General features: G+C 40.3%; 1 protein-coding gene across 4 annotated transcripts in view; it reads right to left on the bottom strand.

Moving 5' to 3' along the window:
• EXOC4 (exocyst complex component 4) overlaps window positions 1-16,570 on the bottom strand; it is a 750,526-nt gene that overhangs the window by 682,942 nt on the left and 51,014 nt on the right. For all 4 annotated transcript variants that reach the window (XM_060633916.3, XM_060633919.3, XM_060633920.3 and 1 more), the window contains exons 4-5: window positions 15,257-15,441; window positions 4,074-4,183 (exon numbers count right to left, since the gene is read on the bottom strand). In XM_060633916.3, coding sequence (XP_060489899.1) covers window positions 4,074-4,183; window positions 15,257-15,441 — 295 coding nt within the window. The remainder of the gene's footprint in view (window positions 1-4,073; window positions 4,184-15,256; window positions 15,442-16,570) is intronic.

Genomic DNA, 16,570 nt, shown 5'->3' with positions numbered 1-16,570 from the left:
TTTTAGTTTGCATTTCTGAGGTTTCTAGTGGTGTTGAGAATATTTCCAGGTATATGAACCATTTGGGTCTCTTGTAAATCGTCTATTGTTTCCCTGGTTTTTATTAGGCCATTTCTTTTCCCTATTACTGTGTATGAGAGTTAAATGGATGCTAATCATGTTTCTGTTTTTCTATCCATCCCATGGAGTTAGTTAATCGATTTCATTAGTTTCTGGTTTATCCCTCCTGTGTTTCTTATACCTCTCTTCCAGGAAGAGAAATTTTACTTCAGATACTCTCTTATACTTGGCTATTTTCACTTTATAATATATCCTGGAAATCACTCCATATTAGTTTATATTGATAACTTAAGTATTTACTTATAACTTAAGTATTTACTAGACTGAAAAAGGATAGATATGAAAAGAATCATCATGATAATGACAACAGTACCTGCCCTAACTACCTCAGGGGACTGCTGCATCAGCTGCACGATGCAACATGTTTTGCAAACCATAACATGTAAACCATTAGAAAATCTCACATAAGTCACTCACATCTCTGCCTCTAAATAAGACACTTGAAAAATGACTCATTTGCAAACTATCAAAATTCTTGTTTAATTAATAATAATCTGAAAGTCCTTAAGAATCACCTCCAACCCTGATTTACAGCACCCCAACGAGAGATCTGTTCTATCCAGGGATTCCCTACTGGAACTTCCTCTATAAAGATGTCAGTTCTAGTGGATCACACCCTCAATCCCACTATTTCACAAGCTGAGAAGGCAATTTTAAAAGCCCATGTTAAATTCCCTGCTGAAAATGACTATTCCTTCCAGGACTGACTTGCAGGGCACTTTGCAAATAGACTCGCAGGACTTACTGTTCACTAAGAATAAAAAAATACCTGCCCTTTATTTATAGTGTATTTCATCAGCCTCACACTTTTATATGTACTTAGCAACATTTTGTGTAGTTCTCTACATAATTTACATCTTCTTCATTTATACAACCCCCTTGAATAATGTGACCCAGATTAATATAGTCCTAAAGACTAGGACTGCAGTGATTTAAAAAAAGACTTCACACGTAATTCCAAGAAAGTCAAAATTTTACATACTGGCTCCTCAAGGCGACTCAAGTGAAAACAAGCAGTACAGAGTATGGTAAGCAGAGTAGTTGTTCCCAAAGGCTATCCATGCCCTAATTCCCAGAATATGTGAATGTATTACATGGCAAAGGTGACTTCATAGATGTGACTAAGGCTAAGGACCTTGAGCTAGGGAGAGCGGCCAGAATTATCCAGGTGGAATCAATCTATCACGAAAGTCCTTAAAAGGGGGAGGAAGAGGCAGAAGGGTAGCTCAAAGAGATGTGACCCAAGAAGTAGGTGAAACACACTGTCTCTGGTTTGGAAAAGAGAGAGGAAGAGGTCAACAAGTCTGGGAAAGCAACAGCCTCTAGGAGCTGGGAAAGGTGAGGAAGAGGGCCTCCCCGAGGGCCTCCAGAAGGAACACAGCCCAGGGAGACCCATACTGGGCTTCTAAGCTACAAAACCGTAAGCTGGTCGTGGTCATTTGTTGGGGTAACAAGGGAAAATTAATGCCCAGAGCATACCTACCTCTCTGGCAGGAAAACGCACTGGTTAGAAGAGCGTATTCTGGACTCCAGCTCCTCACTTGAAATCACAGCTCTACTACTTGTCAGCTATGTCAACTTAAGCCAGTTACTAACCCCCCCAATGCCTCAGTTCTTCCCAGCTGTAAAATGGAGCCATTATAACAGTACCTACCTAGAAAGACTGTTAAAGCACTGAGCTAACCACACGAAGCACTCAACATACCATTTGGCACACAAGTAGGCCCTAAACGTGTCTTAACTACTACTGGTATACATCTCCACCAGTAATATTTCGACCACCTTCTCTTTCGGTCACCCACAGAAAAATCAGGAGATCAAAAGTCCTAACCGGTCAAAGAAACGAGCCCTTGTAGAAAGAAAGGTTTGTAGCTTATGTACAAGCAGTCTCCATGACGGTCCCAGCTCCACTCAGACAACATCTGGCTCTTCAAGCGTGGTCCCCGATAATGAAGAACAGACCGCCGAAGTCAAAGTGTCACCACGAACTCCACTGAGAAACGCTAACTACAGGACCTGACAGAAAAAGTGCCCGTCAAAGAGCTGTCTTGTTAAAAATAATAGATGGAGCAAAATTAGTTTCTACTTAAATTTGCCATAATTGGCATGTTTTCAACTTACTTGCTATTTGCACAGTGCTTTTCATTTGCAAAATGCCTGCCCTATCATTTCTTCATAAACAATTAAAATTTTTGTTACATGACCGTTGATTCGGCAACATTTACTTAAATCGATATAACCAGGCTAAGCAATGATAATTCACATTATAAACATAAGAAAATATAACAGCTGATAATGTCTCCTCCAGGTAGAGGGAAAAATCCAAATCAAAAGTATAAATATATATTGTGTTTCATAATTCCACATTCTACAACAGCTCAAAGCAGTGTCAAAACTCAGAGAACAGGGGCGCCTGGGTGGCGCAGTCGGTTAAGCGTCCGACTTCAGCCAGGTCACGATCTCGCGGTCCGTGAGTTCGAGCCCCGCGTCAGGCTCTGGGCTGATGGCTCGGAGCCTGGAGCCTGTTTCCGATTCTGTGTCTCCCTCTCTCTCTCTGCCCCTCCCCCGTTCATGCTCTGTCTCTCTCTGTCCCAAAAATAAATAAAAAAAAAAACGTTGAAAAAAAAAAAAAATTTAAAAAAAAAAAAAAACTCAGAGAACAGCAACACTACAACAGACAGAGGAAGAAAACAAAACTTCTTAGCTCCAGGAAGAGGCTTGAGCACAAACCTTGTAAAGTGTCATAATAAAAATAAGTGTTGGGGTTTAAAAAAAAAAATCATTAAGTAGACTAACAGTAAAATCTATTATAAAATAATTTCTACACTTTTCCTACAGTAAAAGCAATAAACCTCAAGATTCCAAGCCTAAATAACCCTAAAACTTAATTAAATGATATTTTAAAAGGTAATTAAATATGCTCCAGCAACAACAATATATAGTCAGGCTCTCAAAAGAAACACTTTCAATTAGTTACACAAAATGTATTGACTGAATCCAAATTATTTTTCTACCTTTCTACCTTTTCATTATTTCAAGCTCTACAGGACTATAGAAATGGTAAGAACTGATTTATACCTGCAAAGCCTACGATAACCAACATTACTCATTCCTTAAAACATATTGAGGACTTTAGCTGTGACAAGAAGGCACCTGTGGGACATCTCTCAAAAACACCCCATCTCCTTCGCCTCGATCCAGAAATGCAATAGTTGAACAGCTCTTTGCAGAGACCCAGAGGCAATCTGAGCCAAGCTAAGCTGAACCCTCCAACGGAGCAGGTCTGAGCCATCCCAGAAGAATTCCCCTAAATCTGCATTAAATTCAAAGAACTTTAAATACAGGCTAAAATGGCTCTCCTTTGTCTTACTCAACAGAATAGTAGGTAGCCCAAGAAGAAACATGGTTAGTTTGCAGCTATGACCTCAAAGTGCATTATATGTATGAGTGTGTGTGAACACCCACATGCAAGCACATATGGAAGCGGAGAGGCCACTGGAAGGTACAAGGAATCAGTATAGAGGACACACAGGATATAGATCACACACTCAGAAGCTCTCAAGAACCAGACAGGCAATGGAACAGGTGCAGCAGCTGGGTAAAAGCTAACAGAAACAATAGAGGTTATAAAAAAGAAGAAGAAAAAAAAGACAATGCATCGAAAAGCATTCAAATTCAACTTCAGAAAAACAAACCGTGCTCGTCAAATAAAGCATAACTACATCTGGATTCAGGAGTCAGGCCAGATTCAGCTGCCAGTTTTCAAAGCTGAGAATGCAACAGGCCCAACCAATCATTTCCTTATTCCCTCTGAGGGTGGCAAAGAGCTCATCAGAGACTCCAAGGCACTCACCCCAGGACCTCCCACCCCTGACTCCCCAGACTTCCCCAGGTCTTTGCCTTACTGTAGTATTATGAAAAGAGGCTAAGTGGCTAAAGAATTAAAAGCTTACCACTTGAGCTTCCAGGAGTAGAAAACTGAGAGGCATCGAGGAATTTTCGAGGAGTAGGAAGGTTGGTAACATCAATCAGAGGAACGGGAGAAGCATCTTTTATAAGGGAGCTAAAAGGGAAAGGTAGAGTAGTTAGTTTCCACTTTCTCCAAAACCAACTATGTGCCCATCTCTTAGCCCTTTCTTTTTGTCATGAGCCCTCTATCTCCACTGTGACTTCAAAGGTCTCCCAAGAGTATTTCCAGTGGTGATTGCTATAGAAAGGGGGTTAAAGATATATTCTAAGGGTTCTAAGTATTCAATTTTTTATTGTCTTACTTCACTGCTAGATTTAAAAACATTAGTGTAAATATATTCCGGATCATCTAGATGAATACCTTACAACCAAATTATGCCATGCAATATCAGCACCCTTTGTTGTTTCTGTGTTAAAATTAATTTATCAGCAAAGGAAGATCAAATGTCACCATTTCATGATAACTGAACAAAGGTTTAAGTAGTTAAGCTTTGTTGAACCTGTGTTTTCCAGCTGGAGTTTTTGATATATTCTGGGAGTTCACTACATTCAGCTTTCTTTAAAAGAGGTTCATAAATTTCATCAAATTGAGAATCACGACAATAAAAGATGATTTAAGGAACTCAAACAGCTTAATTCAGTATCTGATTACCCATTTCACCTTTTCCAAAAAGGCCTAGCACCTCATCTTAATGATTAACTTTAAGCATCTCCAAAATAAACACATTAATTTTAAATGACACAAAGACTATAAAAAACAATTAAATTTTCAAGTTAATTCCCACTTATAGCCATCTGTTAAGTGAAAGAAGTAGGCAATTTCAAGGCAAGTAACACCTGTGTTCTACTCTCAAGAAACTGAACCATCTATGGTGCACCTGGATGGCTCATTCAGAAGAGCACGCAACTCTTGATCTCAAAGTCGTAAGTTCAAGTCCCACACTGGGTGTGCAGATCATTAAAGAAATAATAATAAACTTAAAAAAGGAAGGAAGGAAGGGAGGGAGGGAGGAATAAACTGAATTATCTAACATTCTGCATCTACAACAGGAAAGTTTCTCCAAGTTCCAAGGGTAGACAGGTCAAAGCCACAATTCTCACCTCTCTCCAGTCCCATAAACAACATCAGCAGTAGCAGTGGCAATCTGGCTAACCATGGAAGTGACCCTCACAGTGGTTGTAAACAGAGGGCAGGCAGAGCCAGGGCGTGGGGACAAGACCACACCTTAAGGAAAGCTGTCTCCAAATGGGACAGGAAGTCGCATGCTTTTTTAACATCTGCACCCCCCCAACCCACAGTGACATATCCCTATCTCCCTCTCATCACTCCTTTTGGGTCCTAAGTACTAGGTATTTTTGTATGTGTGTATTTTTAATCTAATAAATGTATGCATGTTCTTTCAGAAAACTCTGAAAAACAAACTTCACATTAAAGGGCAAAATCATCATTTCAGGTATTATTTTTAATACCTGCAGTATTAACATGTGAGCTGTTGTCCCAGGCCTGTGGATAAGTGACAGTTACTAAGTCCTCCCTTCTCACTGACGACAGGGGAAGAAGGAACCATTGACTCAAACTAGTCTTCCGCATCTAAGTGCTGGGCACAGGGTTCAGTGCCAAGGATGCAAGTACGAACACCATACGAGCAAAACCAAACTTAGCCCATTTCCAGCTGCTGGAACTGCTTGCCCACTAACGTCAAACCTCAAATGTAAGATATAAAAGTAACAAAGATAACATTTACCTGGAATTAAATGGACATGGTTCCTATAAACCTTTTCCTCCAATATAAAGCTATTAATCTCCTGTTTACCTCAACTATCCTAAGAAACAGAGCCTTCAAACCTAGTGACTGGTCACAGTAATTTGTCTGTTTATAAAACCAATTAGAGCATAGATTTACCCAGTCATCTTTTACATACCAACTACTGCTCTCATCTCAGTTTCTCCCTCAATTACCTCACCTCATCCTCTTGCCCGGATTTACTCACAATTGCAAACCTAGCTCTATACGCCTCCCTGCTCTGGATACAGGAGGATAATCACCGATGTTTACAGTGCTGCTACCCGGTATTAAGAAAAAGTCCATTCCAATTCTAAATGATGGGAAAAGTATATAATACATTTCATAAATATTTCCATAACAAAAATGGACAAGTTATTTTTAGAGCATTGATAAATGAAGGTATCAACTAACAGGAAAGTTCAGGTGTATACCTGGGATACATGAGGCGGTAAAGTTAGTACCTACTTGTGTGCAGTGATATGTGTCTACATGTGAGTATAATACACCCTTCTACAGACACAGATGGGCACGAGCTTCACTCCAGACTAAAACCTACAATTATTTTCTCAATTTTAACCCAAAAATATGTTCTCAGTTAAAAACAGGGTAATAAGTGGCATGCCATTTTAACTCTGGAAAACATAACCTACTGACTTTATTATGAGAGCCAACAGGACTCTCAAACTCCATCAATACATTTTTAGAAAGTCAATGGACTGCAAAACTATTTTCATAGACTCGTCTCTCTAAGATTTTCCCCTGGGCTTCAATTTTCTCCTTTGTGAACACTAACCCAAAGGCAAGTAACTCTGGAAATGACTTTTGGTTTTTCTCTTGTTCCTTTACGAAAGGACTTAGTCTCAAGAGTTCAAGAGAAGCGAGTACACCCACTTGTTCAGTAACTAGAGACATGAAGCACCACAGAAAGGGAGATTATTATAGAACACGGCCTCTGTTTCCATTTCAGAAGAAATAAAGTTGAGCAAGTATTAGAACCTCCGAAGAGTTCTGAATATCTCTAAGGAAGTATTTTTGAAAACAAAAAATAAAATCAAGATTAGATTGTTCTTACCAATTTCGTCATTCATATGAATGCTCTGAACTGCTTTATGTTGAAAGAAACATCAGAAGCTATTTTTCTTTTTATACATATAGGATTACAAATTTTTTTATGTTTACCTTTCAGACAGAGAGACAGAGACACAGAGAGAGAGAGACAGACAGACAGACAGACAGAGAGCGGGTGTGGGGCACTGAGAGGGAGACACAGAATCCAAAGCAGGCTCTGTCAGCACACAGGCCGACGTGGAGCTCGAAGTCACCAACTGTGAGATCATGACCTGAGCCGAAGTCGGACGCTCAACAGACTGAGTCACCCAGGCGTCCCCTACAAATTTTTATTTTAAATATATTTAGAATCACTCATGGCTGAGCTGTCAAAGACAGCTGACATACACAAAATCCTTTCCGGCATAAGACAATACCCCCACAATTACTAACTGCATGTTGTGATTGAATGGGGTTTGCCATTGACTAACCACCTGGTGGCAAACAGGAAAACTATAAAGCAAACTCTACCAAAAACATTCCCTACCACCGTAACCCTAAGGACTTTCTGGCCGCTAACCATCCATCCATCTAGTAAGGACCTATTTATATGTGCTTGACTTTAATACGCCATGAAAAGTTTGGGTTTTGTGGCATTTTTTTTTTTTTTTAAGAAGGATTAGAAGACCCAAAAACTTATTAAACATTTGCTTTTTTATTAGAACTTCCTTCCACTCCTTCACTTAACAGTATGTCCAACTACGGCCGAATTTCACAGGGGCGGCTCCTATGGCTGATTTTAGTGTCAAACTACAACTTGACAGAGGTGAGCCGAACTTTAAGTTGTAAATCTAGTAACGACTAGGTTTGCCTCTATAACCCCAACGCCTGGCACAGTACCCGGCAAAGAGCAAGGGTTCGTAAAAGTTTGTTAAGTCAAACTGAGCTGAGAAATAGCTGTCCACGATAATATGCCCTTAGTCAGAAAATGTAACTGAATAATGAAACAGGGGAATGGCTGGCAAAGTAATTCTCTGTCGTTCTAAGATCGGCCTGAACATATGGAAAGAATAATGAATGATTCAGAGGGTATAAAAGTCAAAAACAGTAATGGTCTCAAATGACAGATCAAGAGTGAAGCCATGTAATACAAAAAAAGTGAAACTAAAATGTAGGCAGAGGGAAAAAGAAGAGAAAAAGAACTGAAAGATAAAAAAGAAAACAGACAAAAAAAGAAAAAAATTAACAGACAAAATAGGAAATAAATAACACAACAGGGTCCAGCACTTTCCTTATGCCCCCACAGACAAATATGGACACCAAAATCCATGGGGCTGAAATCCATGGGGCTCTCTATGAGCAAGAGAGCATCCAAGGAAACAAGGTCAAATCAAGTATTAAGCCAGGATGCAGAAAGTAAATGGATTAACTTAAAAAATAACTCTTTATTGCTCATCAGTTTATGAAGGTATTATAGGTTTTTAAAATATATATTAAAAAATAATCTAATTATACTGTAGCACTTTCCAAAACAGTTAACAGCAAAGAGTCTATCTGTCCATCCATCCCTACCCCCCCCTACATATACACACACTCATACATACAAAAACGTACACATGCTCTTTTTCAACATTATTTGGATCATCCTATATAGAATTTTAGATCCTGGTTTTTCGTTTCAGCAGCAAACATTTTACTATTTCATTAAAAGTAATCTTCAGAAGCATCATCAATAATTATATTACTACTGAAGTAATAATACACGCTCATGATCTACACTCACAGTCCTGAGGATATGAACTAAGTCCTTATTTCCTATTTCCTATCTACCATTTCCACTTCTCATAGCTAATTCCTTTTATCAGTGTCAGTATTATCCTTCCAGGAATTTTCTTTATAGAAACATACATTTATGTCTACGTATAAAGGATACATATTTAAATATATATTCTCTCAATTCTTACACAAATAGGTTCATCCTGTACACACTGTTTTTCAATTGGCTTTTTTTAGACCCAATAATGTATCTTAGAAATCTTTCCCTATCTGCACAGAGATCTTTCTCGTTTATTTAAGAATTACATGGCATGGATACGCCATAATTCATTTCACTATATGCCTCTTGATGAACATCTAAACTGTATTTTTTTGTTGTTGTTCTTACCGACAACATTCCAATGAATATCCTTTTACATATATTTTCATGATATGGTACTATTTTGTAGGATATGGGCCAAGAAAGCCTCCTCCACATACATTCTCTTGATTTTTTCTAATGCTAGTAAAGTTTTATCATGTGATTTTTAAACTGAGTTAGAATTTTTCATATATAATAACAAGTAGGCATCTAAATTTATTTTTCTTTAGCCAAATGTCTCAACACTAATTTCTAAGCAGCCATCATTCCCTCTACTTACTTGGATTATTGTTAAAAAAATATTAAAGTTCCATATATCCTGCGTCTGTTTCTAAATTCTATTTTGTTATACCAATCTGATTTCCTTTCTTTTTTTTTTTTTTTTAAACATTTACTCATTTTTGAGAGATAGAGAGTGACTGTGGGAGGGGCAGAGAGAGAGGGAGACACAGAATCTGAAGCAGCTCCAGGCTCCAAGCTGTCAGCACACAACCCAAGGCAAGGCTTGAACCCACGGACCATGAGACCATGACCTGAGCTGAAGTCGGACGCTTACCTGACTGAGCCACTCAGGTGCCTCCCCAATCTGATTTTCTATTTGCATACCTGCACTGTTTTGATTAGTTTGATAATACATTTTAATATTAGATAAGAAAAGCCTCCCTTAATACTGCCCTTCAATTTTTTTTAAATAGTTCTTATTTACTTATCCTTCTATGTGAACTACAGATGTGACAATTTCAAAAAAACCCAACTGGGATTTAACTGGAACTGACATCTTTGAGTTAAGAATGTGGAAGTTCTCTCCATTTATTTAGGTCTTGTTTCATATCCTCCAAATACCACTTTTATTATTTTTTCCATGGAGCCACGTAACTTCCTTTTATTACACCTACTAGTTGTCTATTTCTACTTCAAAAATACATATGTGCCCAGGTGCCTGGGTGGCTCAGTTGGTTAAGCAGCTGACTTCGGCTCAGATCACGATCTCACAGTTCGTGAGTTCAAGCCCCTCATCGGGCTCTGTGCTGACAGCTCAGAGCCTGGAGCCTGCTTCAGATTCTGTCTCCTTCTTTCTCTCTCTGCCCCTCCCCCTCTTGTGCTCTGTGTCTGTCTCTCAAAAATAAATAAACGTTAAACAAAAAATTTTTTAAAAATATGTATGTGCCTTTGGGTGATTTTTTTTGTTGTTTTCTGTGAGAGTAGACATTTGTTGTTGGGTGTTTATGTGTTTGTTTCTGGATACCAGCAGTTAGAACAGTCTTTGTATTTGGAAAGACTCTCGACTGTCTAGGTCAATGCAAAAAAGAAAGAGGGCCCAACTTCCTACTGTACCAGCTGAAGGAGGCCAGACATGTCTCAGGCTCAACAAACTGGATGCTTCTACCCAGGACTTCAAATCCTGAGGAGATAAAGACAGATGCAGGGACACTTACAGAACACTGGCACAAGAATACAAACTCCAGCAGCTGCAGGCATGGTGACAAAGACAACAACCCAACCAGCCCCTTCCCTGGGTTTGTCGACAGGGTGTGCTCAGCTGCTTCATCTCTCCTGGTCCCTCCTGGGTGTTAGAGCCTGATTGCATAGCCTTCCTTCCCTTCGGCTCTATGACCTACCGCCTTACCACTTTCCACTTAATTCCCTTCCTTGTTTGAGTTATCAGGATTGATTTCTGCTACTTGCAATCTAGAATATTAGCTAATAAATCATCCTTGTACTAGAGAATATTTTATTTGCTTCCCCTCTAGTGATTGTCCATAGAGAAGTCTGTAGGGGCGCCTGGGTGGTTCAGTCGGTTGGATGTCCGACTCTTGATTTCAGCTCAGGTCATGATCTCGCGGTTCTTGGGATTGAGGCCTCTGTCGGGCTCTGTGCCAACAGCACAGAGATTGCTTCGGATTCTTTCTCTCCTCTCTCACGTGCTCTCTCTTCCCAAAATAAATATACAAACATTAAAAAAAAAAAAAAATCTTGGGACGCCTAGGTGGCCCAGTCGGTTAAGCATCCTACTTCACCTCATGATCTCGTGGTTTGTGAGTTCAAGCTTTGCATCGGGCTCTGTGCTGACAGTTCAGAGCCTGGAGCTTGCTTGGGATTCTGTCTCCCTCTCTTTCTGGCCCTCCCTTGCTAACACGGCCTCTTTTCTCTCACTCTCAAAAATAAACATTTAATGGGGCGCCTGGGTGGCTCAGTCGGCTAAGCGTCCGACTTCGGCTCAGGTCATGATCTTACAGTTTGTGAGTTCGAGCCCCGCATCGGGCTCTGTGGTGACAGCTCAGAGCCTGGAGCCTGCTTCAAATTCTATGTCTCTCTCTCTCTCTGCTCCTCCCCTGCTCACGCTCGGTCTCTCTCTCCTTCAAAAATAAATTAAAATATTTAAAATAATAATAATAATAAACATTTAAAAATTTTTAAAAATTAAAAAAAAGACATCTTTAAATATACATATCTAGGTTAATAAACACAAAATTAAGTTAAACATTTTCTCCAATTATTCAAATCCAAAACAACTTCTGACTTATCTTACACAAGAATTCACCACTCCTTTTTATCTCCTGACTGTCCAAATTTCCCAGTCTCTAACATAAGATAGGGATATAATTCCTGTTTATTAGAGAGTATTCTTTTACCACATAGACCTTTTTCAAAAATAGCTTCAGCTTATATTTTTGATCTTATAAAAATGTATTTGTCAGTTTTTTATATGCACATTTACATATTTAATGGTGTGTGGTCCTTACAGTAGTTTCAAACCACTACAACTTTAATGTTGTCCAGTTGCTGATTGTGGTTTGTATCTTAGAGTTCATCTTTGCATACTAGTTCTTTTTGTTGTTACTTTATATCTGAGAACATCTTGCTGCTGCCCATGCTTAACAGTGTCCACTTGGCTGGGTATAGAAACCTTTGGTCCCCATTCTTCCCTATTCAACACTTTGTAAGACTCTGTTCTGCTGTCTTCTGGTATTCTGTGTTCAGCAAATCCTGGTGATCCTGATTTTTGCTCCTCTTTACCAGGCCTGGGTTCAACCGTATAAAACAGAAAACTCATTGGGGCACCTGGCTGGCTCAGTCAGTTAAGCATCCGACTTCAGCTCAGGGCATGATCTCACGGTTCATGGGTTAGAGCCCCGCGTGGGACTCTTTGCTGAAAGCTCAGTGCCTGGAGCCTGCTTCAGATTCTGTGTCTGCCTCTCTCTCTGCCCCTCTCCCACTCGCACTCTGTCGCTCTCTCAAAAATAAACAAACATTAAAAAAATAAAAAAACAGAAGACTCAAAACAGCAGTGGCCTGAGCACAATAAAAAAATTTTCCTCCCTCTCAGAGGAAAGATGTAACCCATTCAGACTATAAAGGAGGATCCATGCTACTACAGAGTTCAGGATGTGCTTCCATCCTCAAGGTCACCTAGTATCCAAGATAGCTTGATGGCACCAATCCACGTCCTTGACAAGAAGTAAAGGAAGGCAAGGGAAGGGTAAAATAGTGAGTGTACCAGTTTGGCTGGCACCTTTAGAGAACCTTCCTAGGAGCCCTGATTCAAAAGCTTGCAAGCAGAAGTCTCCCGAACCACCTTTAGCTATGTGGGAGGATGGGAAATACAGCTTGTGGGCTGCCAGGAACAAAATAAGGGTTGTCATGAAAATTGAAGAAGGGCCAAATGGATATCAGGTGGGCAAATAACTCTCTGTCACAGGAGACAACAATTTTTCTTCCTAGTCCTCACAGAATTTTTTTACAATTCATAAATATCTCCTGATCATATCTAAGAACAAGATTTTTCATTCATCTTACCTTAAATCCTTGTGATTTTCAGACCAAGGTCTTTTTGGGTTTTTTTCTCCTGTTTAAATAGGCTTCTTTATTTACATTGTAATTATTATCTGTTTCTCCCTGTATCCGTTTGCTAGGGCTGCCACGATAAGGTACCCCAGACTGGGTGGCTTAACCAACAGAAATGTATTTTCTTACAGTTCTGGAGGCAGGAAGTCAAGATCAAGATGTTGGGACTTGGTTTCTTCTGACGACTCTCTCCTTGCCTCGTAGATGGTATCTCAGCACGAGATCTTCGCAGGATCTTCCCTCTGGGTGAGTCTGGATCCAAATTTCTTCTTAAATAGACAACAGTCATACCGGAGTAGGGCCCACCCTAATGGCCTCATTTAACTTATTTACCTCTTAAAAGACCCTATCTCCAAACTAGTCACAGTCTGAGGTACTTGCAGTTAGGTCTTGAAGACCTAAATTTTAGGGGGGGGGGGGGGGGGGGGACACAATTCAGCCCAAAACACTATCATGTTAGTGTTGTTCTACAGAGTAACTAAAATCACTATTCTCCAACTTTCGCACCCACTATCTTTCTTTTATCATCCTGTCTTTATCCTCTGTATAATGAGGAAACTTTTCCCTCCTTACCACTGCTTCAACTCTTCTCCCCAGCGCTTGAAACAAACATTGAATTTCCCTACTTTGTCCCATTTGTTCTTATATTTTGTTCATGTTTAGTTCATTCTTTCTGCATCTCTACCAATTCCATTCTTACAGCTCTCCATCACCCTCTCACAGAAGCTATATGCTTGCTGCATACAGCCACAGAATAAGCACATTCAACAATAAGCACATATTTTGGTGGTTGACTAATCCAGGCTAGGCAGCCCAGGTGATCTCAGCTCAGTTCCACAGAGCTCTCTCATCCTCCTCTGGGCCTGATGCCATCCCGGCAACAGCAAAGACACAAGAGGGCATGCTCCCTGCCGCAAGCCCATTTCGAGCCCTTCTTTGTGGCACATGCTTAACAATAAGCAAAAGCAAGACCCCACCCCACCCCCCCAAAAAAATCACAAAAATCAAAGAACAGGAAATATACTTCTCTCACTACACTGGAGGAAGGAGTAGTAATTTTGAATAACCTCATCTATTACATCATCCTGTATCCTTCGAAAAACTCCAGCTTAAGCATCTTAAATTTTCCTGTTTTGATTTATAAACTTATTTCAAATAAATGCTCTTCTCTGAGACTTCAAGGTAATGCTTATTCTCCCTTATGTTATAGAATACTTTCACAGAACCCAGAGTATTTTTGGATTTTTTTTTAGTCCTTACATGGGAGGGAATCTATTCATACCTGCTATTTACCACCACACACTGTGGAAGGAATTGCCTTAACACCGCCCCCACCTAACACTACTTTCCACTAAGGAACTAACATTCTATTCAGATACAGTGTTGAAGTTACTTCTCGGGTACATAACCCTCAGCTCAATTTGTGTGCCTGGCAGAAGATTTTCTAGTGCCCATCTGCGGAAACGAGATAGAAACTTCTCTTTCTGTCAGGGTCTTGGACTAAATTGAAGCATCACACACAAAGTTGGCAATTTTTGTCTGAAGAGGATAGGACTTCAAAGGCTTCCTTCCCAGCATGCACTGCTTCCAGTGCTCCGCTTGTCTGTAGCTGGATGAAAAAGTACGAGCACATGCATTTCGACAGGTACAGCTCAACTGCCCTCTGAGATCTGAGAGCTATTTTCAAGGAACGCTGGAAGGACTATGACATGCACAGCTATCTGATACATGTTAATAACGTCAGTAGTCTACTGTCTTAACTGTCTTAAGACCTGGTCTTACTTCCTACCAGGTCTAAACTAACCCAGTGAATTTCTTGAGTCCACACCCAGGCCCTTAAGTACAGGACTATGCTACGATCAAGCCCAGGGATAAAAGAAAAGTGTTCTCTCTGAAGCTCCCCTGAACTATTCCAGAAAGAAGACTGTCTACAGCTGAACACGACCCCTAAGTAACAAAGAAGCTTATAACTTCAGTCCATACACATATTTCTTAATTAGGCCAGCTGTGCTGTATAACTTAAGGATCTTTTTCTCTCCCTTGTGAGATGTACCAGAGTATCTCTGATCAAGTACACAGGCCCACAGTACATGTTTCTTATCCATCTTTACATAAAAGGGTCATAATAAGTGTGCAATGAACGAATGAAGAAACTCGGGATGACAGCCTTTCAGAACATGGAGTATTTGCTCTTACAAAACCATCTTATAGTTTCAGGGACAGTATGTTGAAAAGTAAGAAGCAAAACCAAGAAGCAAATCAAGTACAACAGTCTTCTGGGAAACAAATAATGGTCCTTGAACTTCTCCACTGCCACAAGACACTGTAGCGAAGAGGCTCTTTAACCAACCTCACTCTCCCTTTCTCCTTGTTACGCTGCACAACTCGGCTGGTGGATTTGATGTACAGGTGCCGGTGCAGTTCATCTATGAGAACCAAGTGGAGGTTCATCTTCTTGCTGTGAAGCTCCAGCCTCAGGTCGCTCAGTCCTTCCACCTGGAGCAGGGGGCCCTCCAAAGACTCCACTGCTGACACCTGAAGAGAGAATAAAAAATGATTAAGCGGGACAACTACAAAACCTACCAATATTAGAAACACAAGAGACTATTTCTAAAAGAAAAAGAGAATTTATATGAACCGTACCAGCATACATCAGACTTTGAAGAGTGTAACGTGGTTAGGCCTAGTTGTGCCTTTGAAGGTACACCATCTAAGAGGAATAGTGCTGAAGGAAACAATCTTGTTAAAGATAAACATTTGCAGCAACGTGGATGGAACTGGGAGGTATCATGCTGAGTGAAGTAAGTCGGTCGGAGAAGGACAGATATCATATGTTTTCACTCATATGTGGATCTTGAGAAAGTTAACAGAAGGCCATGGGGGAGAGGAAGGGGAAAATAAACAGTTACAAACAGAGAGGGAGGGAGGGAGAGAAACCACGAGAGACTCTTAAATACAGAGAACAAACTGACGGGGAGGTGGGGGAGAGGGGAAAGTGGGTGATGGGCATTAAGGAGGGCACCTGTTGGGATGAGCACTGGGTGTTGTATGTAAGCCAATTTGACGATAAATTAAAATAAAAAAAGAATAGAGGAAAATTTTTCACTAAAAAAAAAAAGGATAAACATAAAGGCATCTAAAGTACCACAGAGCTGTATGTATCATTTATTCCCACACACACTGCCTGTTAACAGACACAAGTGGGATGGCCTCCCCGACCACATTATGTCATTCATTTCCTCACAAGAAGTCCACATGCTAATGACTGAAATCAACTTTTAATCACATTTAGCTTTTTAAGACTAAGACTAAATAAAAGCACACTACATGAGGGGCACCTGGGTGGCTCAGTCGGTTGAGCGGCCGACTTCGGCTCAGGTCATGATCTCGCGGTCCGTGAGTTCAAGCCCCGCGCCGGGCTATGTGCTGACAGCTCAGAGCCGGGAGCCTGTTTCAGATTCTGTGTCTCCCTCTCTCCCTGACCCTTCCCTGTTCATGCTCCATCTCTCTCTGTCTCAAAAATAAATAAATGTTTAAAAAATAAAAATAAAAAATAAGAAAAGCACACTACATGAATGTCTAAATAATTCTCACTGTGATCATGAGGCAGAGCTTGGTTAGCCTAAGTCTACATGTGTGCCTACATACAGACAGGCTCTTGCTC

This window comes from Panthera onca, chromosome A2 (assembly GCF_046562875.1).
Source record: "Panthera onca isolate mPanOnc1 chromosome A2, mPanOnc1 haplotype 2, whole genome shotgun sequence".
Lineage (NCBI taxonomy): Eukaryota > Metazoa > Chordata > Mammalia > Carnivora > Felidae > Panthera > Panthera onca.
This window is presented reverse-complemented; position numbering and strand designations above follow the sequence as displayed.